Consider the following 24,988-nt stretch of genomic DNA (forward strand, 5'->3'; position numbering starts at 1 on the left):
AAACAAAGAATATCAAAGATGATTCCACATGCCAATTTAACACATTTCACACATGTAGCAGGGACTTAAAACTCACCATATTGTTTCTGTCCTGAATTTTATTGTAAAAGGGAAAAAATAAAAAATTTTTAAAGAAAAGAGTATGAATCCAAGTGAGCTAACCTACATCTATTACACAAATCCCACAAAAATGTTATCTGTATAAATCATCTTTATGACAGAAAAGGCCCACTTGCTTCTCTAAGCCTAAGATCCAAATTTGAGGCAGTCATAAATCATTTAAGAATTCAGCACAGCTAGGGCCCCTTTTCTAGAGATAGGCACACATGCAAGGTTTGCAACCAGAGAAGATTTCAGATTCCCTGAAGTCCATACATGGACTAGAGGTAAAGAATCTCTACTCCAAGTGGAACTGTAGATATTTGAGACATGAGAATTTTAATTCTCAATGAGACAGAAACAAAAGTATAAAGCAGTATATATTAAAACATAAAGGTCATTAAAGTGGCAAGTTATAGGAATAAAGAAAATAGACTAGATTACAAAGAATATAGACAAAATGGGTAGCAAATTTGAAAAAGGAAATGTGATTTGAAATATAAAACCTATTGGTTATAATAGGAAATGTTTTCCACAAATTTTAATTCTGTGTACTATCACAGAAATTAACACAAGGTGACTGGAATAAACCATACAAAAAATTCAAAGTTTGGTTTTCACAACAAATCTCTTTAAAACTCATTACGAAGTACTTTCTTCAGTTTTTTCCCCTTAGGACAAAGGCTACCAGTCTAGAATCATGATAATGGAAAGGCCATACAGAAAAAGAATAACTATCCATAAACTGAGTGCACTGAATTAGAGATAGAAGGTAAGTGTCATACTAAACTAATAAGAACTATTGTATTAATCCAACATAGATCATCTGCTATAAATGACTTCATAAACTGACTTCATAAACATTCTGATCACATCAGAAATGCAGCTCACTTCAAGACTAGCCAGTTAATCCTGACAATGGTTAGTTTTCAGATTAAAGCACGTGACTGTTCCATATTCTGATAGCAGACTGTTTGTATTAGTAGTTACAAAATTACTCATGGTTTCTGTTATGGTTTGTGTCTAGACAACCCCTAAAGCCTCATGTGGTCATGGGCGGGGAGGGGAAACAAGCTTTTTTTGGAGATGGCTGAATGCAGAGTGTGTAACTGGTTTGTAGTGCAATGCTGGAACTAAGGGTAGGTGACTGCCAGATCAGTCCACTGATTGGACTGGCACTGCCCTAATCCCGGTAGATACAGTAGAAGGGACAGAAAGACACCTGTCTTGCTCCTTTCTTGTTGTTTGTACTGTCTTCTGAAGCCATGAACTGTTGCCTTTCTGCTATGTGCTACCCAGCATTGGAGCCAGCCCATTATAGACTGAAACCTCTACAAACAGTGAGCTAAATAAACTTTTTCTCCTTTAACTTTGTGTGTAAGGCATTTTGTCTCAACAACCAGAGAAAAGTAACTAAGACAGTTTCCTAAACAAATTATTGTTAAAAACAGTACCTAGACACATGATAATCAACTGATGATACCAAGAAGCTTCTTGACAGCATATCACTACCATTGCTCAAAATTTTAAGTAACCCTCCATACGCAAGCAGTGCCAACATACCAATAAAACATTTTTATATTAAAAATACATTATTTTTCTCTGACTTGTCTTTAAGTAACAGATATGCTGGAACAGGGATGGAGCTCAGTGGTAGAACACTTGCCTAGCATGCACAAGGCCCTGGGTTCAATTTCTAGCACCACAATAATAAAAAAAGAAAAGTAACAGATATTCCTACTTCTGGCTAAACAGCTTTATGTTTAAGCTTATGCTTGATGAATGTTACATGTGAAATCTGATACTAAAATTTACTTGCAGTATGACAATTATATTCAATAGCTTGAAGCAACTGTTACATTAGAAAAAGGTTTAACTACTTGAATCCAGACACTTATATGTTTTAATAACTGAAAAAATCATTCATTTCATATCTACAAATTTTTCAGTTGTTCAAATGTTATATTGAACAATTGCAATGTTGTCATGATCAAAGAGGTATACAGTGCTTTTATAATTATACCGCTTGCCCATCAAATAAATATTATTTGAGAAGGGTGGCACTATTATTCTGATTTTAGAAAAGAAGTTCTGAAAACCTGTAACTTGGGTTAGTAAGTGATGGAACCAGGCTCAGATGCTGATTAACCAATTCAAAGTTCAGTATTCTCTTTATTCTAGTCACTTGAAAGCCTGTCTAGTGATTCTTTATATTGCATGCATCACACAAGTGACCATTAACCTATCATGTACAAGTGTTTTCATTTTTAACTACTGCAAAAAATGTGACGGATGAATGTGCATTACTGAACTAAGTTCTCTAGCATACTACACAATGAAGAATAAGACTAAACCATTTTAGAGCAGAACTTGATTTAAGGAACTAATATTACAAAATTTAAATCACAAAATAAATTTAATAAAAATGTGACATCTCTAAAATACTTGTTTAATTCTGAGAAAGAAAAAAAAAAAAACCTGAGCAAGAGGGGCATGTTACTTTTATAAGTACAAAACAAAATCCAGAAAAAGAAGGGAAGTAGTAAATACATGAAAATAAGAAAAATATGGAAACTGGAATTAAAGGGGGGCTGGGGATTTAGCTCAGCGGCAAAAGCGCCTGCCTGGCAAGCGCAAGGTCATGAGTTCAGTTCCCGGTACCGGAGAAAAAGCATTTAAAAAAAAAAGAAACTGGAATTAAAGGAAGAAAATTTAAGAGTAATTCTATATTAATACCTATCTAAAATCCTAATCATTAAATCCTAAAACTATGAAGAAAAATATATATAAAAATATGAATCAGAATTAGATGACATTAATCTTTAAGCTTCAGGCATTCAGTCAGAAATACCTCAATATCATCTCTGTAAACAGCAGCTACTACAGTCAGACTGAGGACACAGAAATGCTATAAGGTTGGAGGCAAATTTTATTGTTACCTCCTTTTGAGCAATGCCCATCCTATCCCTCCAGTGCATCAACATAAGATCCACTTTTTCCTTGGCAAATTTTTCAACTTCTTTAGCAGCTTTCCCAGCTAGTCTTTGCCACTCTGGAACTTTATTAAATTTTCCATACTGGTCCTGTAAAATAATGTTGAAATCCATCACATAACCTATTTAAAAGATATATGAAAACTGTACACTGAGTCACATTATCTATTTCAAAAGGTAAAATCAATATTGGGATATTAGGGTTCAGAGAACAAACTGAAAACTTCCACAATAAAATCTGTTAGAAATGTTACCTGTTTTACTAAGGTTTCCAAGTGATTTCTTTCGGGGGGGCTGGGGGGGTAGGGAGAGGGGGGGTGGGTTGGCAAGGTATAACTGGGAGACGGCTCCAGACAAAAGAGAACAAAACATGACAGAAAAAGAATACATACATGAAATAATTATAAAAGTGTATCATGAAAGATATTTAAGTAATTTTCTCAGGAATAGGCCAATTCTAATAATTAACATAAAACTTAGTATGTATTTCTTTTCAACCAATATCAAGTTACGTGTAAAATACGTAACACACCTGAGATTTAAAATAAGAAATCCACTCCCAAATGTGCCGACATATTAAGTTAAATAAAACAAAATAAACCAGCAATATTTATAAATTAGATTGTGGTGATAGTCACCAACTCTAAAAATACTACAAATTAATGAACTGCATATTTAAAACAGGTGACCTTTATGGGATGTGAACTTCAACAAAACTACTAATAAATCAGGCAAGTGGCACAAGCCTGTAATCCCAGCACTCTGGGAGGCTGAGGCTGAAGAACAGAATTTTAAGCCCAACTCAGGTAACTTAGCAAGACCCTATTTCAAAATAAAAATTTAAAAAACAGATAGGGATGTGGCTTGGTGTGAAAGCCTATGTTTAATCCCCAGTACCGCCAAAATACTACTGATAATAATGATAATAAAGTATTACTATTCAAGGCAGTGAGTTCTTGATTTATTTCTAAATTTTGAGTTTTACAGAAAAGAGTCTGTAACAGTTCTCTTAATCCCGCAAAGTCAATTAGGACAATCATATTTACCATTGCTATTTTCACATTATCTCTAACATGCATCCGATCAGCATCTTTCTCAGGAACTGGATCTGAGCTGTCCAAGTACGCCAACAAGCCTGGTGGCTAAAAACAACAAACAAAACACAAAATCCATTCTCAAAACAACTGAACAAAAGAAATTTCAGCCATCAAGGGTAATATTCATCCTATGTAAGTCTTTCCATAAATACCTTTCTAGTAACAACCAAACAAAAAGCATCTTTAACAGTATAAATAACATGATTAAATTGTATTAGATAAGAATACAAAATCTTTCCAGTTTCTCAACTTACCAAAATGCGCTTCAACAAGTTTGTTGCAGTTGCATTATCAGCTGTCCAGAGTCCCACTAAATGTCTACTTAGCTGTCTGAAAAAAGCAGACGTTGAGAAAGGTTTGCTGCTTTATCTCAGCTAGAACAGAAAGGAATTTTTAAGAACAAAATATCATATAAGAAATATGGCTACAGTAAAAAAAAAACTCTGATGTTAAAAATTACTAAACATTTGTATTTTAATGGGGAAAGGTTTTGTGATAATAATTCAAATATTAAAATTTTGAAATTTTCTCCAAATTGAAGTGCTTTTCTGATAGCTGCACTAATTTGCAGTGGACCAGAACAGGAATGAGTAGATCTTTTCCTATACATTTAAAGAAAGCAAAAATGTTATTAAAAAAAATTGGATTTGATAATACAATTAGTTTGTGTAACAATAATATTCTGGCATTATGTGGAATTCTGAACACAAAATTCAACAACTATATATTCTAAGAAAATCTTTCTGGACAAGGTCAGAGGTAAAAATATTTTCAGTTCTGGAGTACAGACAAAAACCAGAAAGCACTTATAGCAAATTACTCTACTCATTCCACTTAAAAGCTAAAAGCATATTTTGGTTTAAAGTGAAAATCTAAGATCCATTTTGAATCTGTGGGTTAATCATTACTCTTAACCCCCTGACAATACTACCTCCTACACTGAAAGCTCCTCAGCAGCAGGAACCCCATCTTACCACTGACTGTTTTAGACTTTGGTGAACTTTGAACATTTGCTGTTAAGAGTGGCCATAAGGGAAATAACCAAACAACTACCTACAGATTTATACATGTCATACTCTCAAAGAATAAAGCTTAGTAGCAAAACTCAAATTGTACTCTGCTTTCTCCAAATTAAAATGTTTTCAGTAAACAGAATAACTGATCACAGTAGGGAATTTAACTGATTAACTATAACAAAGACAACCATATCAAGCAAACATCTAGTAGCCTGTGGGTTTAATGGAGTAAGACAGCAAATAATCTCTAATGAGATGGGATCTAGCACTGCTAACACAGTACAAAGGAAACAACATTCTTCATATTTCTGTCCTCTCAAGCTACAGAGAAAACTACTTTTGTGGCTAACATTTACAATGAGGGATGCAGACAGCTTCTTATAGTAAAAAAAACTATTGGCAAGCCATCACTTGACGAAAAATAGAAATTTAAAATACTGAAATAAAGAGAATGTAAGTTGACAATTTATGCTATTACTTTTAAAAGTCAAAAATATGACTTAATATATAATATTCAATGTTTTTATGGGGTTTTTTTTGGGGGGTGGTTCTGGTACCAGGAATCAAACTCAAGACCTCTCGCTTGCCAGGCATGCGCTGTGCCGCTGAGCTAAATCCCTGGCCCCTATTCAATGTTTTTAATAGGACCACAATATGGCATGCTTACGATAGCTCAAAGTCACAGATCAGGAAACACAAAAGTCAAAGGACTAGAATTGATGTAGGTTGGAGTAAAGGGATAGACTGATTATTTCCTTATACTTGAATAATTACTGGAAGAAAGATAATGTTTTACCAAAAGGGTAATTAGTTTTATAAAAGATTTAGGATATGCCTAGTTGATGCTGAAAATATATTTCAGGTTTTCTTTAAGTAGAACAGTAACTGACCAAAGCTATTTAAAAGACTCCCACATGGAGTTATATGCACACAAGAAGGTCACAGGAAACAGGAAAAAAGGCCAGGACATGAGTAGGTACTCTTTCCTATGTTTCAGTCCCATGAGTATGTTGACCCTGATAAGACAGTGGGATTAAACAAGAACAGTACCTGCCCCCAACCCCAAAGTATCTATAAGCAGGAAAAATCATCATTGGAGCACAATCCTCTTACAAGGAATAGAAAAAAACTAGGTGGATCAAAAGGAAACAAGACATTTGAGTAATGCAAACACCTACTCAGTTTGTTTTATGTAGTATCTAAACCCAATCTCTAAATAGCAAGTTCACTTACGGCAAATTAAATTAAATAACCTACCTATTTGTAAGCATCCTTTGATCTGAACTTATAGTAAACATCGCAGTATGCAAGTGTCGAGGTAAGGCACCTTCACTTAGGGCAAGCTCCTGCATTTTTGTAGCAATTTCTTTGTCACCTTCCTTTGGAAAAAGGGTAAGATGATCCCTAAAGCAGCAATCTGAAACAAGCTAGCCCAGCTTTAAAAAACTAACTTTACATATTTAAACAAGATAGTTATCCAGTATAAAATAAAAATTTTAAAATGCAACTTCCAATTATCCAAAAACAACTGGAATAGTAGTACAGGTAATTTTTAAGACAGTATTTGCTTTTGGAATGAAGTTTAGAAGTTTCCACATCAATTTTTTTCATTAATTATGCTTTACTAAATTTAATATTAAATTAGGTTCATTTCCAGATTCTGTATCAGTCAACAAAGGAAAGAGGTGACTCAGGGAAATCAGCTATTCCTACGGAAGGCATTTGCAAATCTCGCTTGCTCTTGTTAACAGCTACACAGTCATCTTTATGGTGAACAAAAATTTTTTTTTAAATTATGTGACATGCGGGTGATTCTTTTTATTCTGATTTTATTTTGCTTGTAAATAGGACTATTAATCAAAGGTGATTAGAGAACTACAAATTAAGTACAGTGATATTTAAGAAACTCTGTTGAAGAGAAAAAGATATTTATGTTAGTGAAAAAAGTGTAAAGTATAAATACAATTATACCAAATGAGTATACAGCATGTATAGAAATATGCATACAGTGTACATCTTTACATATATATCTTTCAACAGCATAGAAGTCTGAGATGAAATTCACCCCTCTTGGTGGTACAATTATTTGTGATGTATTATTTGTTCCTTTTAATTTTTTCTATAAATAGAAATTTTTCTTGAAAGAGCACACACAGCTTTTACAATCAGGAAAAATAAGATACTTTCCAGTATTCAAGTACCGTAATGAAGTCTTTTTGAAGACACTGGCTCTAATTACTAGGTATGAATGTAACTTGTGGTTTATACCTGAAGGCAAGTCATTATTTTGATTATACTTGATGACACATATTTGTGCACATAATGAGTAAATGGTAAATTTATAGGAAGGGCTGCATATTGGTAGGTCAAGGTCAAGAGCACACCTTTATCTGGCCTCATGGTCCTACTGTCTTTGGCTACCATAAGCTATATAAAAGTCAAAGATGTAGTGCTTAATTTTGGAAGATAAGACTGAGCATAGAACCCTTAGCTAGAGGGTAAAAATGAGCCTTTAATAGTTTATGTGCACTAAAACTGCGAAAAAAAAGACAAAAAACAAAACACCTTTGATATTCCAATCAGTTCAATGTTTGTATCTTTCTGTGTATTTAACAGATACTTCAGGGTATATTAACTGTTTGTTATTTTGTTGTGAGCTGTATTTGAAACACCAAAAAAAGCTGAGTTTTTTGGTGTAAAGAGAACACTTATGCTTTATCTAAATTGCTACTATAACAAAAGAATTCAAAAGCCATTAGGTTGATGTCATTACAAACACTACAGTATGCAGTTAATATTCATACCCCTGATCTTCTCTTTTAAAAAGCCTGAGAAAACTACAAGAAGTACCACCTTCATGACTTATGTCATATCCTGGTATCTAGAGCTTGACTAGAAATGCACTTTAGTATAAGGAACTTTTTGTTGCAATTATTATTTTATATCACATTGCACTGAACCACATTAATCTTTTTATATGTAATCTCAGTACCTTAAGATTTCAATGCTTTCATCATCATTCCCCAATGAAGTAACAAGAGAAAAAAATAAATGCTAACTTAGATTTTAAAGTAAAACAAGTAAGCCAAGAACAAATTTATTTGCTCTATATTTAGGAAAAACTTGGATAACTTACTATTGAAGATTATTTCTACAACAAGTTTAAAAATTTCACAATGAACACTGAAAATTACTTTCCTTAGAGTATTCTATGTTTCCCATAAAAGAATGAAAGAGAATCAAAACAATCAACATTCAAGCAAGTTTAAAATTTCACAACTGTTCTCTCACCTCTATTATAGCCTTCATAACCAATCCAGCTCCCTTTATAATTGCCATGGAAGGATGCTTGAAAATAAAGAAGAAAAAGTATCAGTGAATAAAACAAGTTTTTCCAGTACATTTACTTTTTGCTCTTAAGGAGAACACACTTTTATGCAAGATTATGTGTCATAGGAAAGGATTTATCTCAAAGCCAGATCAGAATGTGCTCAAATATTTTAGGTATTGTTACAGTACAGCTTTATGGATACAGATTTGCAAACATGGAAGGGTTTACATTAGGAGGAAACAGGTGACACATATTATTTTTAGAGTGAAACATACTTTTTGAATGACCACTTGGTAAATAAAAAGTATAAAAATTTATATAAAAATATATTTACACAAAAAGCTCTACAGTATTACATATGAAGTACCATATTTTCCATTAATAGCCCAGCTAAAACTTATTCAGAAATCTGTAAAGAAAAAGGAATTTTGATGTACCATAGAAAAAAAATGCATTTTTCACATTTACAATGGAAGAAGATCAGCAAAGTAGTCAAAATAGCAGTCAGTCTCCATCAACAGGGCTCTACATCCAACACCAAGAAACCTGTGGGCTAAAGTATCTTAATGCCACCATGCCTAAGGTTGCATGTGTCATTACAATGGAAGCATGCACTTATTTTAAAAATAAGCTGACTTGGACAGGGAGAGCACTAAAGGCAAGGCCCTGCAAGCCCAGCACTGCAAAGCACAAAAACATAATCTGACCCAAGAACTGGTTTTCTTAAATTAACTGTTACCAAATAAGAAAAGCATGAGGTTTTACCTGAAAGAGTTTGAAGAGAGTTCTTCCATTGGAGGCCACCATCTCTAACAGCATATCGAACTGCTGCCCTTCAGTTGTCTCACTATATGGAGCACAGAGGGCGAAGGTAAGGAAGTCCAAGAGTGAACTAATAACTAGGGCACCAGTCCCATGATCCTGAAACAAGCAACAGGCTGTCTTAAGGACTCAGAGACAGGGAACTTTAATTAAAGCACAGCAATAACGTGTTCCTTTCTCTTATTCTCTGTGTCAGACATAAACACTGACTTTCTCAATATGAAGTTCAAATTTTGGTGATTCTGAAGTCATACTTCCTTTGCTAATGAGAAACAAATCCACTGTCAAAAGAAATACAACTAAATTTCAGCCAAATTTCAGGAGAATAACTGAGATTTCTCAAATGTGTATACTAAATAAAATGCACATTTGAGTAAGAAAAAACTTTTGCTAATACTTGAAAATTCCAGCAATTTCTTCATGCTCTTTTAGATGTTTTAGAATGTCCACCTCCAAATAGTCTATTTCACAATGACATTTTAAACAAAACAGAAAAATAAAAAAGCTGGAATATTACTGCAAAAATCTAAAAGCTTTACCACATATTACTCCAGATCAATGGATATAACATTGAAGCGAAAGTTTATTAGAATGTATTTTATCACTAGCATTAAAAAAATGTCCATGTATATTTCTAGAATATCTTTCAATAATGGTTATTTCTCATGAAGACAAGTTTAATTACAACTTACCACATGGGAATTAAATTTCTCCAATAAGTTTTCCAGAAACTTCTTTGAAGAGAGAAGAGAAGCTTTGTTTAGCTGTTCTTGTCTTAAGTCATAGTCATCATGCATGGGCTATTGATTAAAAATAATTCACAGGCAGTGTCATGTGTTGGTATTATAAAAAATCATTTATAAAGAGTATTCATTACACACTGAAAGAATAAAAACCATAGTCTTTAAAAGTTTAAAGCAGAAAGGAAACTCGTGATAAGATAAGCAGTCAGAATGGATGATTTCTCTTCAGTTTTATCAGATTTCATGGATCATCTGCCTGACAACTGGACATATTACTGTATAAGATACTCTTTAACAAGTGATAGACTTCCTTATTAAAAAGCAAACACCCCTACCTTCATGAATTTAAATTTGAGATGATAAAACAACATTTTAAACAAGTACTAAAATTAGTAACATACTGCTTTATCAAGGTGATTATCTTTTGACTGTTGGGTTAACTGGGTATAGAAGCATTCCAACGTGATGGTTAGAAACAGAGTTCAGATCCTAATTTAATACTGATTCTAACTAGGAGACTGTAGGCAAGGTTAAGTTACTTTCTCAAAGTCTCATTCGCCTCAGCTGTAAAATAGGATTAACAGAAATTATCTCATAGGACTATCGTGAAGCTTAAACAAAACGATCCACGTAAAATTCATAGTCAGTACCTAACATGTAATAAGGACTCAATGTGTTTTAGTTACCTCAATGATTCTTGTAGTAAGGATAATAAATAAACTTTAATTTACTTTTGGGGACAAATATGAGGTTTTATACAAATGATTTGTTCTATACAATTAAGTTTACCTACAACATTTCATACAAGGAACATTCTGGATAGTACACATGAAACAGATAAATGAGAAACTTCAGATATATTGAACAACTGTCTTTCCTTCCACAAAGACATCACCAACTTAGACCTGTACTGTTCAAATAGCTACTGAATGTGCCCCTCCTATACTCCCTGTCACTGACAGCATCTCAGCACTCATTTCTAACATAATTTGATACACTTGCTTCTAAGTTCACCTTCATTATTTGCATACCTCACAGTAGGCTTTCTGCAAGTCAATTCTGCTCCCTTGCTGAAAAATCTTCTACTTGTTCCTTACTAAAGATAAAACTCTAGCTCCTCTGATCAGAAGGCTTTTAATGACTGTCTCTCCGCACATCTCTAGCTGTCACAATTACCACCCATGTAGACTGTTTATTATTTGTTGCTTTTTAAACATGCCTTTGTGTATACTATTTTCTGTTACAAGAAGGCCTTTTCAGAACTGAAAGATACCTGAATATCCTTTAAGATTCAGGTCAAATTATAACGTCTTCTAGAAAGACTAAGAACCTTTCATCATACTTGCACAACCAAAAATTGAATGTGACTTTTTAGTAATCCCACGCCACTGCTACTATCTGCTATATACAACAGGCCTACCTTCCTAGACTGACAGCAGTCTGCAGGAAGAAAGGCACTGTGTCTTAACATATCTGCATTTCTAGCAGATAGAACATTGGTATGTATTAACATGTGTTAAACATTACCTGAATAAACAAATGATTGTGAGAGCAATGTGGGAAATACCGAAGCACAGACTTTATTAGTAAAATGAAAATCATGGTTGATGGAAACTAAAACCTCCCATCAATTTAAGAAAATTGTTTCCTTAAGAAAACTACTACTTACACACATGAGGGCACAAAGCATATCAACTGCTGCATGGATTACTCCATTGTTGCTCCTCTTGAGTGCTTTTACTACCTTTACTCCTAGACGTTCACGAAACCTTTTGGAATAAAAAACAACCGTATAATAGCTGTAACAAAACATTTGTTATTTATTATTAAAACAGGCTAGCTTAAGTTTCCACTGAAGTATGGCGGTAATGACATTACTTTGATCCACACCTCTGGAATCACTTTTTTAAGGTTAGCCAAACTATAAGACAAAGAATCAGTGATATTACTAGCGTATAGGGCCCAATAGTCCACTGGAGCTGCTCACCTTCCTTTTTCATGAAGAAAAACTACCAAATCACCATATCAAAGGTATCAGGGTTAGTCAGACATAAAGAAATAATATATTCATTGTTTTTTATTTTTGAGTTGTTCAAAATGTCTAAGAGAAATTAAATTCAAAAAATAACTTACTTTGGAAGCTGAGTGAAGGCTAGAAAACCAGCTTTGGAAGCTACAAGCCTCCTCACAGCCTGGAACTGACTCTCAAGTTCTGCGTTTGAAGAAACAACATCTCCTTCTTGGGACAATAATGCTGTTATAGCATTATTGATCAGTTTCTCTTTGTTTTCTGAGAAGAGACCCTGGGTGAAGGGACAGTATTTCAGAAATGTTTCCATAACAAAAGCTGACGACAGTGAACAAATTATGATACAATTTATCTTACATCCTGTGTCACTGCATGAAGAACTCCACTGTAAGAAATATTAGCATTGAACCGGAATACGGCATCTGCAAAGTTGCCATCTGTAAGATGAGAAGATTGAAAAAGAAGACTTAGAGGTTTGTATTCCTAATGTTTAAACTATTATCGAGTAGATGGATGGAAATATAATTACATTAAAATCAATACTTACTTGGAGGAGTAGCTAAGAATCTGAGATGAAGGCTCTCTACTTCCTCTTCCACAGGCATGCTGAGTAATCCCCATCGTTGGCCTTTTTGGGTTGATGTCATTTTTACACAAACATCTCTATTACCAGAAGCTCTTACTCCATCCAGCAAACTTGCTAACAAGGAATCTCTAAACAAGGTTACAGGTAAAAAGGTGTCAAGATTGATAGTTAAGGGAAGTTCTGATCTGCAACAGCATAAGTCCTTTAGTAGTAACCTGCTTGGGGATGTACTGTGGTCCAACTGTGGAAGCACAAAGCAGAGCTGCAAGACAGCGTCTTCAGTGCAAACACTACTGCTTCACCTTGCGGCTATGTGAACTTGTATTTAATGCTTTTTTTTCTTGTTTAAAGATTATCTTTAACAGCTTTACTTGGGACTAACATAGAAATCACAAAATGCACCCAATTAAAATATTTAACAAATTTTAATAATTTTTTTTCTATTTTTGAGTCAAGGTCTTGCTTATGAAGTTCAACTTGCAGCAATCCTCCTGCCTCAACCTCTCAAGTGTTGGAACTCTACGCACAAGCCACCATGCTCAGCAACAAATTTTAATAAATTTATACAGTTGTAAAATCATCATCACAATCTAGCTTTGATACACTTCCTTTACAAAGTTTCCTTGTGCTTATTTGCAAAATAACAAGACCTCTTCAATACCCGGTAACCACTGACATGCTGTTTCTACAACTTTGGTTATAAACAAATTTCATAAAAACAAAATTATCTAATATGTAGTCCTATGCTTTTGAGGTTCATCTAAGTTGTGGGATGTACTAATAGTTCAGTCCTTTTAATTTCTGAGTTGGAGTCTATTGTAGACATACAAAATTTTGTCTACCCACTTATAAGATATTACATATGTAGATTATTTCTAGTTTTTTGTTATCATGAAACAGTAACACAGGCAAGTGCTTCTATGGACATATATTTTTTATATGTCTTGGGTAAATAGCTAGTAGTAGAATTAGAGGGATCATGTGGTAAGTATATCGAAAACATCATACCACAGCAATATATGTGCACCCATGTTTATAGCAGCACAATTTGTCACAGCTAAATCTTGGAAACAACTGAAATGCCCATCATCAATCAAGGAATGGATAAAAAAAGATGTTGTAATTTTATAGAATGGAGTATTACTCAGCTATAAAGAAAAATAAACTTGAGGCTTTTATAGGTAAATGGATGCAACTAGAGACCACACTCATTAGTGAAATAAATCAGACTCACGTGTAAACACCGTTTCGTCTCCCTAGTATAAGAAACTGAAAGAGTAAATAAAATCTGAATGGTCCAATAGATATTGTGAAAGGGAAAGAACTGCTCAAAAGGAAAGAACAACTGGGATGAGGGAATGGAGAAAAGAAAAAAAGAAGGGGAAAAAATATATATACACAAGACAACTAAGATAACTGCACTACTAATTTCTATTGGTTCACTGACAGGAACAATTAATGCTTATTTTGATGAACTTTGCATGCCTATATCTCATAATCTGAACTACTTTGAAGATAACAATATGTAATATAACAACCATTGTTGATTTCGTATCACCTTGTTTTGAAATTCTGTATAATTTTTAATGTTTTTTAAAATTTTTATTCTCTTTAAAATAAACTACTAGACTATTTTTCAAAGCGGTTTTCTTTTTAACAAAGATATAAGAGTTCTAGATTCTCCTTGCCAACAGTTGGCACTGGCAGTCTTTTTGATGTTTCCCTAACGACTCATAAGTTTTCCATCTTCACTTACTATGCATATATCTCTTTTAGAAAGGCAGCTATTTAAATCTTTTGCCCACTTACTATCCAGTTATCCAGTTGTTTTCTTAGCGTTGAATTGTAAGAGTTCTTTATATATTCTAGATACTAGGCCTTCATCAGGTTATATTTTAGAAATATTCTCTCCTGTGCCCCCAGCACTGGCGAGGCTGAGGCAGGAGGACTGCTGTGAGTTCAGTGCAAGACTGGGTTACACAAGGGAGTTCAAGGTCAGCCTGTATTACAAGGGAGACCTTGTTTAAAAAAAAGAAATACTCTATCTATTCTATCTTTTTCTTAATGTTTTCCATGTTTAACAATCTGATGAAACCTAATTAATTAACTTTTTTCCTTTTCTGAATTGTTTTTGGTTTATCTAAGAAATCATTTCCTAACCCAAGTCACAATGAAGCTGCTTTACTTTCCACTTGTAAGCATTAGGGAGATAATGGCACCTTCTTTCTAGGGCTACCATCAGGATTAAGCAGAATACTGTATATAAAGCACTGGATAAACTAAATATCGAGACATGAAAAACTTTCATTGAGATCCTTCCTCTAAGACTTCAGTATTTTTTTTTTTAGCTATTCTCTCCCCTTAAAGTAAGAGGAAAAATACAACCTTTTCCTTAAATTTTCCAGGCTTGTTTATCCTAGAAAGCTCTAAGATAAGAAAACTTACTGTTTCCTACTACAGGAAGATAAAGCAGGAAGGAAGAAAGAGGAAGGGAGGAAAAAAGAGATAGAGGGAAGAAAAGAAAGAGGGAAGAAGAATCTCAGTTAAGATAATACTGTATACAGTGGCAAAATGTACCAGAAATGTTTGGACTACATTTAAAAACTAGTCTCAGTCCAACTCAATATGAAGACATGAAAGAAATATCTAGCATGTAAGAACTGGTACTCTTACCATAGCTTAGTACACAAAGGGAAATACAGACACGTGCAGCACCACAGCAGTTACACACGTGGGTCTTACAGGAGTTTGTGAGCTGTAACAGCTCACAGGTTTTCACAGGAAGGGCCATGTCATAGTGGTATCAAAAAAAATTCTAGAAAATTGCTAACTGGACTACAATATAAATGTTTAACTTCAGTGTATTTGTATTAATGGAACGTATTATTTGAACAACTTAATGCTAGTAAGAGGTGCTATTTTAAAATACTTTGAGAGTACCAGTTATGGAAATATACTTTATTTTCATCATTTCATACAAAACCAAATCATTTTTAAGACTTTAGGAATTTGAAAACTGAAGGAAGATCAGTTTAAATACGCAACAGTGTCTTCCCAAGATAAATAATTTTAAAGTTCTCTAGTACAAATCTTTATCTATTCTTGCACAGGCTACGATTTCAAAAGCTGGACGAATTAAAAATAAAAATACCTTTCTGTTGAAGAGTATTTCCGAACTTGTCCTTTTATAAATTCAATGGTAAAAAGTTGTGGATTTTCTGAGTCACATACCAATGCAAATACCTAGTGAAAACAAAAATAAGTTTAGTTTTATAGTACTTCATTATAAAAACTGCACATCACTAGTTTACAAAGCCAATACTTAAAAGTATAACTTGTTTATGATATCAGAGTTTAAGAGTTGGTTAGTCTCATTCAAATTTTCTTTTTTTTTTCCTATGGTGCTGGAAAAAATCAAAATCACAATCTTGCTCATGCTAGGCAAACACTGTATCCCTAACCCTTCATACAATTAGTGATTAAAAAGTTCTACTCTTTATGTACTTGGAAAGTAACTTTTGCAATATTCACTGTTCTAAGACCAATAAATAGAAATATGTTAAGAATTAAATACAGATTCTGCATTTTTTCCATTCTTTAAGAATGAGTAAATATTAAAATAGAAAAGTATTCAAATTTATCAATAGGAAGAAATCTCAAGTAAGCTAGTGCTGAAACTTACTTCTCCCAAAGGCTTTAATGTTGCAATATTATAGGTTGCTGGATCTCGTTCTACTAGACATGTTTCTGTAAGCGCTAGAACTCTTTTCACAGGTTCCTTCAAATATACCAGGAAAATGAGACACATTAGAACATTATTAATGAAGCTGTCAAAATGGGATGAACAGATTCTTATTTTCCATACATTGGTCTTACCGTGTGCCTGGGTGATATTTTTTGCACCACAAATTCTGCTAAAGATGTGATGGATTCATCAGTGCTATATTTTCCAAAGCGAAGATTCAAATATTGCTCAAATTCTAAAGGTTCTTTCCTTATCCGCAATGAAATACCTATGTAGTTGCCAGCATGGTCTATTGCACTTTTGATTATTTCTTCTCTTTGCTCTGATGCAAATAAATGCTGCATAAATTTTAAGATTTATAAGGACAATGTTTATGAAAATAAACTGTGATTAAACTTAACTCATAGAAAAGATTAAATTAACATTCTGGGGGGGGGCTGGGGATTTAGCTCAGCGGCAAAAGTGCCTGCCTGGCAAGCGCAAGGTCGTGAGTTCGGTTCCTGGTACCGGAGAAAAACCAAAAAAAAAAAAAAGAGAGAAAAAACATTCTAGAGGGGAACAAAAAGACCAGAAATTATCAGAAGTAAATAAGTAATGTATTGTAACTGGAAAGACTCCTACTACATTGAAAACACCACCAAGTCTGGGATGTAGAGCTTTGCACTTGACTCATTCTCAGGGATACCGAAATGTGCAGGTATTGAGCACATTTACATAAAATGTTGTAATATTTGCACATAACCTACAATTGTTCTCCCACATACTTTCCATACTTATAATACTAATTATTTATAACACTAACACATACAGTTACTTACCGTATTAATACACTGTAAATATGCAAATGGTTGTTACACTATGTTGTTTAGGGAATAATGAGAAAGAAAAATGGTCTATATATGCTTAATGAAGATGCACCTTCTCTTCCCTAAACACTTTTTATTCAAAGTTGATTGAATCCACAGATACAGAGGCCTGACTATAAGCAGTAAGAAATGTTGGTAGTAAGAGGAACATCAGTACTCTTCCTTAATGTTCACTTTACTGTTCCTGTTACATGGCTTGGGTGAATTACTGTGGTACATTTCTGTTGTTATGAGCCTGAAAGACCACATTCCTGTAATATGGCATGTTTTCTACCAAGAGGTTAATTACAGCAAATTTCTCCTGCCCAGGAAAGAGACAGCCTTTGGAAAATAGCAGGACAACACCCTTTAGGCTGCTGTAGGATAGGAATAAAACTGTTTTTTCTTTGGACTTGCATCTTTTGAGTCTAAACTCAGAGGTAAAAGAGTATCTATTTGTATGTCCCTAGATGAAGGAAATCTGAATGGTAACAATCAAGTGAGGAAAAAGTGAATTCTAGGGCAGAAACAGACCTAGACACCTGAAAAACAAATTACACTTTCTAAACCAGATTATCTAGTGCCTCCCCAACCTCATCTTTCTGTTTATTTCCCTTTGGCTACTATGTACCCTCTTATGTATCTGAAAATTCTAGGCCTGTTTTGCTCTGATGTCCAGAGAAGGGTAACACTAAATCTTCAGGTAGTATTCTCAGGTCACTAAGGTAACCATAGGAATTAAAATTCTCAAGAGGAAAGAATTTTATAAATATGGTCAATTTGGTCATTTTAGAGAATCTCCACATTGCTTAAATTTGAGATCTGGGGTTTAAATTTTATTAAGGAAGACAAGATATTTCAAAAGTTATTCAACATCTACAGTTCAGCTTCTAATACAGACTAAAATCAGGGCCTCAGCATTTTGCTATACTCCACAATTTACCTTTTTTTTTGGTACCAGGAATTGAACTCAGGACCTTGCGCTTGCCAGGCAGGCACTCATGACACTGAGCTAAATCCTCAACCCCACAATTTAATTATAATTGAGAATACAAAACAAAAATGCAATGAATTCCAAATGTCAAGTTTTGATGAATACTCTATTTCATATTGTGAATAACTTGACAAGAACACTCTTCATAAAAATGAAGAGATTTTATATTACTTTCTTCAAAGAAAGCTTAGAAACTTTTCAGGTACGACATTAATACTAGTGAAAACAGTAATTACAACCAACACTTACTGAACACTATTAAGCCACTATGCAAAGCATTTTATCTAAGTTAGTTTATCCAATCTTCACAAAAAATATATGATACATGTATTGCTCTCATTTTGGAGAACAGCAAGTGGGTTCAAGTTCAGATATCTTTGACACCAAAGCCTGCACTCTTCAATGCCGTAGGAGTCACATGAAATCTCAAAATGAAATCTAAAAACTCTGTTTTTCTTCAAATTGTCATATCCTTGAAAAAATGTACTTTAAGAAATAATACTTACCAATCTACTAAACCCTCCATAAAGTATACAAAATCCTCCTTGATAATCAGAAAGATCTACAAAGCCTTCAATATTTCTATAGTCATAGGAACAGAGTACTCTGTTGGTTGCAGGATTAATTTGGTCAAAGCCTCCAGGAGTTACTTCCAATATGACAGGTTTCCTTACATCACTCCAATGATGCTTATAGCAGTTATACCTCTAGAGAGAAACAATATTACTTTTAAGTTCATATTTAAGATTACCATAAAATATTTACAATTATTATCCAAATGCTACAACAGTTGGAGATGGAGGAGATATTTAGTTAAAATTGCTCTAGCTGGGGATGTAGCTCACTGCTAGAACACTTCCATAGCATGCACAAGGCCATAGGTTCAATTCCTAGCACCATTCCCACCCCTCCAAAAAATCACTAACTGCAGATAATATGCTCTTTCTTGGCAAAGAGCAAAGATTTGGGGTTACAGTATTTTGTGAAACAATGTTAAGTCACTCTTACATAAATCAAAAGGAAAAAAAAGAAATGAAGTCAGGCATAGTAGTCCCTCCCACTCGTGAGGCTGAGATAGGAACTTGAGGCAAGCCTAGGCATCACAGTGGGACTCACATGTTTACTCACTTAAAAAAAAAAAAAGAAATCCTAAACATAAATGTATTCTGAAAGTGTTTTATCAGGGCACACATTTCAACTTTTGATGAAGCATTCTTTTAATCCATGATACCAGAAAGACTTAAGTCTCATTTCAGGAAAGTTGTAATAATCCAGACCAACTCTATACATTAATATGCATCTTCTTTTGTATACAAAAAAAAAAATTCAGAAGCCTGAATTTGACCTTAGGCATTTTTTAATTAAACCACTGAAAAGTTATCTTTGAGTTTTCTTCACATGAACATGATGATAGCATTTCCTTTATGAATTAAAGTGGCTGAGTATCAAATGATTAGAATGATCAATACCCATTTATTACTTAGATAGACACATTGATGGACTGATTGACTGACTGCTTTACACATGCGGTAGCAGGGATTAAATCCACAGCCTTTGTACTGATCTATATCCCAGATCCTGTTTTTTTTAATTTTTGAGACTGGGTCTTACTAAGTCTTGAAATTTCCCAGGTAGAACTCAAACTTTCGATCCTCCTGCCTCAGCCTCCCAGAATGCTGGGATTACAGGTGTGTATCACCTCCATGTCTGGCTTCTAGTTTTATCACTAAAAAAAAAAAAAGATTATGTGATACAGAAGAAAATAAATTGAAAGGAAAACTGAGGCAGAAAAAGGTAAGGATTACAAAGTATCTGATGTGAACTGAATATCCCCCATCCATACCCAAATGCCAGTTTTCTACCCATCCATAAGAAGAGGAACCAATGGTAAATGATATAATTCTTAAGGTAAAAATCAATTGGTTGCTCAAGCATACAACTACTTCTGGTACTCAAATAAGAAATTCTCTTCTAGGTGCTCAGCAAAAGAAGAAGGCATTAATAAATGAATAGCTCCACAGATATCCCAAAACTAAACTCAGTAATGACACTGATAGGGTTATAGCACATCAAGTCCCCTTGGCATCACTGATCCTTTGTGATATACAGAATACCGTTCCATGAAAAATTTCTGAAGAAAGACAAAAGGGCCTGCATTAGCCAAGAATATATATAGATTGCCATACATCTTATAGGAATGGGAGTAGACGACAGGCCATAAAAATGGTAGTCTTTTTCAAACTAGGCTTGTTTGCATGCCCCAAACCCATTCCAAACAAAACTGTCCATTCCTCCCAGCTGATAATCAAATGCCATTAATGAGAGATGATGATGAAAACATACTATTACCCTCAAGCATTGTAGGGGCCAAACCTGAAGGATTTTGAGAAACTGTGGTTTAGACTTTGACTCAAGAGATTGTCAAAAGCAAAGGGAGGCCTCAGACCACATTCAACTCATGTACGAGTAGCTATGTCAGCACAACATTTGGGGTGGAACCTAAACTTTCTGGAGGAGAGGTGAAGGTGTCACTTTGAGTTTTTTACTCCTGCTATAGGATTTGGTGAAATACCCGTCAATCTTCCAAAAATATTGTTTCTATCTCAAAGTGTGAAAACTATTAAGTGACTAGTTTACTGATATAAAGGGAAGCTTAGAAACAAAATCTACAGAATACTTTTCCACACAGATGAGACATACAGAAAACTCACCAGCTAATTAAAATAAGGACACTAAGTTATGATTTATAGAAATCTGATCATGGGTCATCGGGAAAAAGAAACAAGGAACTTGCCATTAAAATATTTTAAATGGCTCATGGGCAGCCAGGCAATTGCTAGAATTGAAATTAGTGAGGCTCTGGTATACTAACACAAGCAGTAGAATATTGGGCAAAAAGGATGAGGGTTTAACATATTCCTGCCAGCTTGAACTACTGGTGGCACACACACGTCTGTCCCATGAAGTGGCCTGTACTGCTGGTGGTAGAAGCAGTACAGTCATGCATGGGGCAGTCACACATGTACTATAAGACATACGAATTCAGGCCCTGTCATGAACATGTTAAGAGAGAGGAATAGTTTTGCTAGTGTATTAGAATTTAGTTTCTGCCTTTTCCCAAAAGCCAGGGATTTAAGCAGTATATTTCAAGTGATTAGAAAAAGCATTAACACCCATTCCTCCTTCCTGAACGATTTTGATTTAGTTTAAATGCTACTGCAGCCAGGCATGGTGACGCACACCTGTGATCCCAGCACTCCTGAGGCTGAGGCAGGAGAATCATTTTGAGTTCGAGACCAGCCTGCACTACAAAGTGAGCTCAAGGCCAGCCTGAACTGCATAGGGAGACCCTGTCTCGGAAAGACAAAAAAAAAATGTTACTGCAACATGATGCAGAAAGGGCCTGGGAACTTTCAGATCCCAACAAACAACTGTGAGTTCCCCAAAGCTGTCAGTGAACCACGCGCCAAGCTTTAGTACAGGCTGGATCTAGTGCAAGGACATGAAATAAGAGTTTCAATAAACCTAAACCTGAAACTTTAATCTTTTGAAATAGGAACCTCCTATACCAAACAATAACTACTTGTTCCAACAAGCATTATCACCACTATGATACTTAACTGGTATTTCTGCTTAGAATACAGAATAAGAACTACCTGAATGATTATTGCACTGTATTTGAGGGACCAGTTTTTGTTGCTGTTCTGGTTTGTTTCCCTGATGCTTTTCCCATCTGCTAGAATTAAGTCTTAAATCTATTTATTTGAGGGTCCTGATAAAACTACCTTCATCTCTTTATCACATAATATCAAGAAAACGGAAATTATATTTCTCTTTTTCCCTTAGCTTGGCCACAATAGGAAGATACAGGTTATGGAATGAGTTCTACAATAAAAGGCAACATTTAAACAAATAAATATCTATGTTAATAATTGTAAAATACATACCTTTCCTGTGATCTTTCCCTCTGAAAAATCAGTTCTAAATCTCTGAAAGAAAAAAACATAATCACAGTTTATGACAACAGACTGGTAAAGAAGGCTCCTGGTTCAGTGCTTTACCCAAAAGAGGTAAAAATCACAACTTGATTAACTTTTTTTTTTTGGTACCAGGAACTGAACTCATGACCTCAGGCTTGCCAGGCAAGCACTTATGCTGCTGAGCTACATCCCTGGCCCCTACAACTTGATTAACTTGTAATGGGATACTCATAAAATTTCCATGTTAAAATTTAAAGAATTAATTATTGATAAACTATTCACAAACATAAATTTATTTTAACTTACTGAAATAAGTAAATGCATTATTGTAACAATTTTAATTTATATGAATAGTATTAATATTTATATCTGGACAGTAATTATTCAAATTCAAGCAACTAATTCAATTCAGTCCATTTATAGGTGTTCTACTAATTTTATTAGCACAAACACTGGTAAAAGTGACGAGATCCATTTGCACCACCAGTGGAACAAGCCACTCAATGTGACAGTCATGCACATACCACCAGTGGTTCAAGCCAGTAGGAATGTGTTAAACACATTCTTAATGAACTATCAAAGATATTTTCTAGTCTTGCTATTCCAGAAAAAAGAAAGTTTCACAGTGTCAAGTTACAAAATAAGCACAGTGAATATAGGAACAGAGAACTTATTTCATGAAAATGGAATATTTCTTACCAGTGCTTCTGTAAGAAGTTCTGTTCTGTGCTCTGTAGAAAATTTTAAAGTTTCTGACTTTTTCCCACCACCTTTACGAAACGTGAGATTGAACTCTGTCCCTTGTCCTTTTCCAACAGGGCTGATGCTGCAAATATCTCCATAAGGCCACTGAGAAAAAGAAACACATTCTTTCAACTAATTGCTCGGATGTAGTAAAACGCAAAAGTTATTTTTATTACTGTAATTTCATACTCATTGATTAAATAAGCAAAATTTTGCAAAATACTGGAGATCTAGAAGTAATGTTATAGCAATTCTATAACTCACATTTTTTAAGGTACAAAAATCTTATCAGTATCCCAATATTAACCACTGACATTAATCTAAAGCAACTAAAAGTAAAAAGAATTAAGGACTAACATTTCATGATAACTTGCAGATCTATTTAAAAAAGGATTCTACAAACATGCCTACTTTAAAATTAAAGCTAGAAAATCATTAAATATGTTTATAGTTTTGCCTTTATAAACAAGTAAGCTTGTTTCTATGACAGGAAATAAGCTTATATCTTATTGCAATAGGTAATTTCTATTACCTATTTCTTATATCAACTATACTTGTGACAACTAAAATATGCCTACACTAATATTAAAAATTTAATGATTTTACTAATTTTACATAAATGAGATTGCTACAAGAGTAATATGTCAGAAAGTCTTATCTCTGAGAGCCTAGAAATAATTCTATTTCCCCTGTCCATTTGTTTTTGATCCTAAACCAAAACATTATACATAACCCTATTAATCTTAGATTTGATATTTCTATCATAAAGTATCAATCTCATAACAGGGGTAATGGGCCATATCCTAGCTTTTAGAATTCAAGGAGGGTTCATACAAACACCTAACAGTTTCCAACATAATTACCTGATTTGTTACTTCTAGGGTATTGGGATTATATGTAGTAACTGCATGGGTTCCAACTGAAAAGACACGCTTATACCTACAAAGAAACACAAATACTTAAATTGATTTTGTTTCAAACAAATGAAAATAGTAACACAAGAACATTTCAATAAATAGAAATGTGTTAGTTGATTAGTAGTGATTAAATATACCCTAGTTATATATCCTCACATTTATGTTCTGAAATTAAAACCCACCCACCACTACTCACTTTACTGTGAACAGTTAAGATTCCTATGTAGAAAAGTGTGCTCTGTCAAGCTACTTTGTGATGTTAATATAGATAAAGCTGGCAAAGCATCAGCTGCACATGCTAGAAGATTCCAAATGGGAAATTTTTACTTAAAAAAGGACACTGCACATTACTCATCCTTTCAAAATATCCTTTCAATGAAACCATGAGGGAAGAAAGGAAGAGCTATGACCTACAAGTGGCTAGTCATACGCATTTCCTGGAATTGTAATAATTTTTACTTAAGTAACTACCTATTGCATTTAATTGTTGCAATTTTTTAGAAGTAGGAAGCCTACACCACAAGCAAGCAATTTTCACTTCTCACTTTACTTCCTGTAAGTAACATATCTGAACAAGAAAAGCCATTTGGATATCAGTAATCCTTCAGAACAGAGAGGAATTTATAATAATAAAAATTGAAACTTTATTAGAATAACACTGATAACTGAAGAATTAGTTTTGTGAATATACAATATTAAAATGGGTAAAACATTACCAAGTGTAGAAAACAAAAAACAAAAGGAATTCACAACATTATACACAGGATGAAATAAAATAGTATACAACTCTACACTGATAAATTTGAATATTAAGAATAAATCACTCACAGCCTACATGTGGAGTAGCATACCTCTAATCTTAGCACTCAGAAGGCTTAGGCAGAAGGGTAGTTCCAAGTGTGAGGCCTGCCTGGACTGCTTAGTAAGACCCTGTCTCACAACACACACACACACACACACACACACACACACACTCACACTCACCAATGAATCGATCAATCACTGCATAGAAAAAGTCTTTTAAGAAAGCTGCAAAGAGTTACTCTC

At 34.1% G+C, this 24,988-nt stretch overlaps 1 protein-coding gene across 1 annotated transcript in view; it reads right to left on the reverse strand.

Annotated features, from left to right (window-relative positions):
- Dnajc13 (DnaJ (Hsp40) homolog, subfamily C, member 13) overlaps positions 1 to 24,988 on the reverse strand; it is a gene marked incomplete in the record, with an annotated part of 131,018 nt that overhangs the window by 63,798 nt on the left and 42,232 nt on the right. Inside the window, 19 exon segments of the mRNA XM_005406836.2 lie at positions 77 to 91; positions 3,039 to 3,182; positions 4,139 to 4,234; positions 4,444 to 4,519; positions 6,463 to 6,584; positions 8,497 to 8,553; positions 9,302 to 9,457; positions 10,051 to 10,158; positions 11,771 to 11,870; positions 12,235 to 12,404; positions 12,488 to 12,567; positions 12,678 to 12,844; positions 15,868 to 15,959; positions 16,399 to 16,494; positions 16,593 to 16,799; positions 18,807 to 19,007; positions 22,248 to 22,289; positions 22,980 to 23,129; positions 23,888 to 23,963. Coding sequence (XP_005406893.1) covers positions 77 to 91; positions 3,039 to 3,182; positions 4,139 to 4,234; positions 4,444 to 4,519; positions 6,463 to 6,584; positions 8,497 to 8,553; positions 9,302 to 9,457; positions 10,051 to 10,158; positions 11,771 to 11,870; positions 12,235 to 12,404; positions 12,488 to 12,567; positions 12,678 to 12,844; positions 15,868 to 15,959; positions 16,399 to 16,494; positions 16,593 to 16,799; positions 18,807 to 19,007; positions 22,248 to 22,289; positions 22,980 to 23,129; positions 23,888 to 23,963 — 2,155 coding nt within the window.

The sequence above is a fragment of the Chinchilla lanigera genome, unplaced genomic scaffold, assembly GCF_000276665.1.
Source record: "Chinchilla lanigera isolate Chin_1 unplaced genomic scaffold, ChiLan1.0 scaffold00100, whole genome shotgun sequence".
Taxonomy (NCBI): Eukaryota; Metazoa; Chordata; class Mammalia; order Rodentia; family Chinchillidae; genus Chinchilla; species Chinchilla lanigera.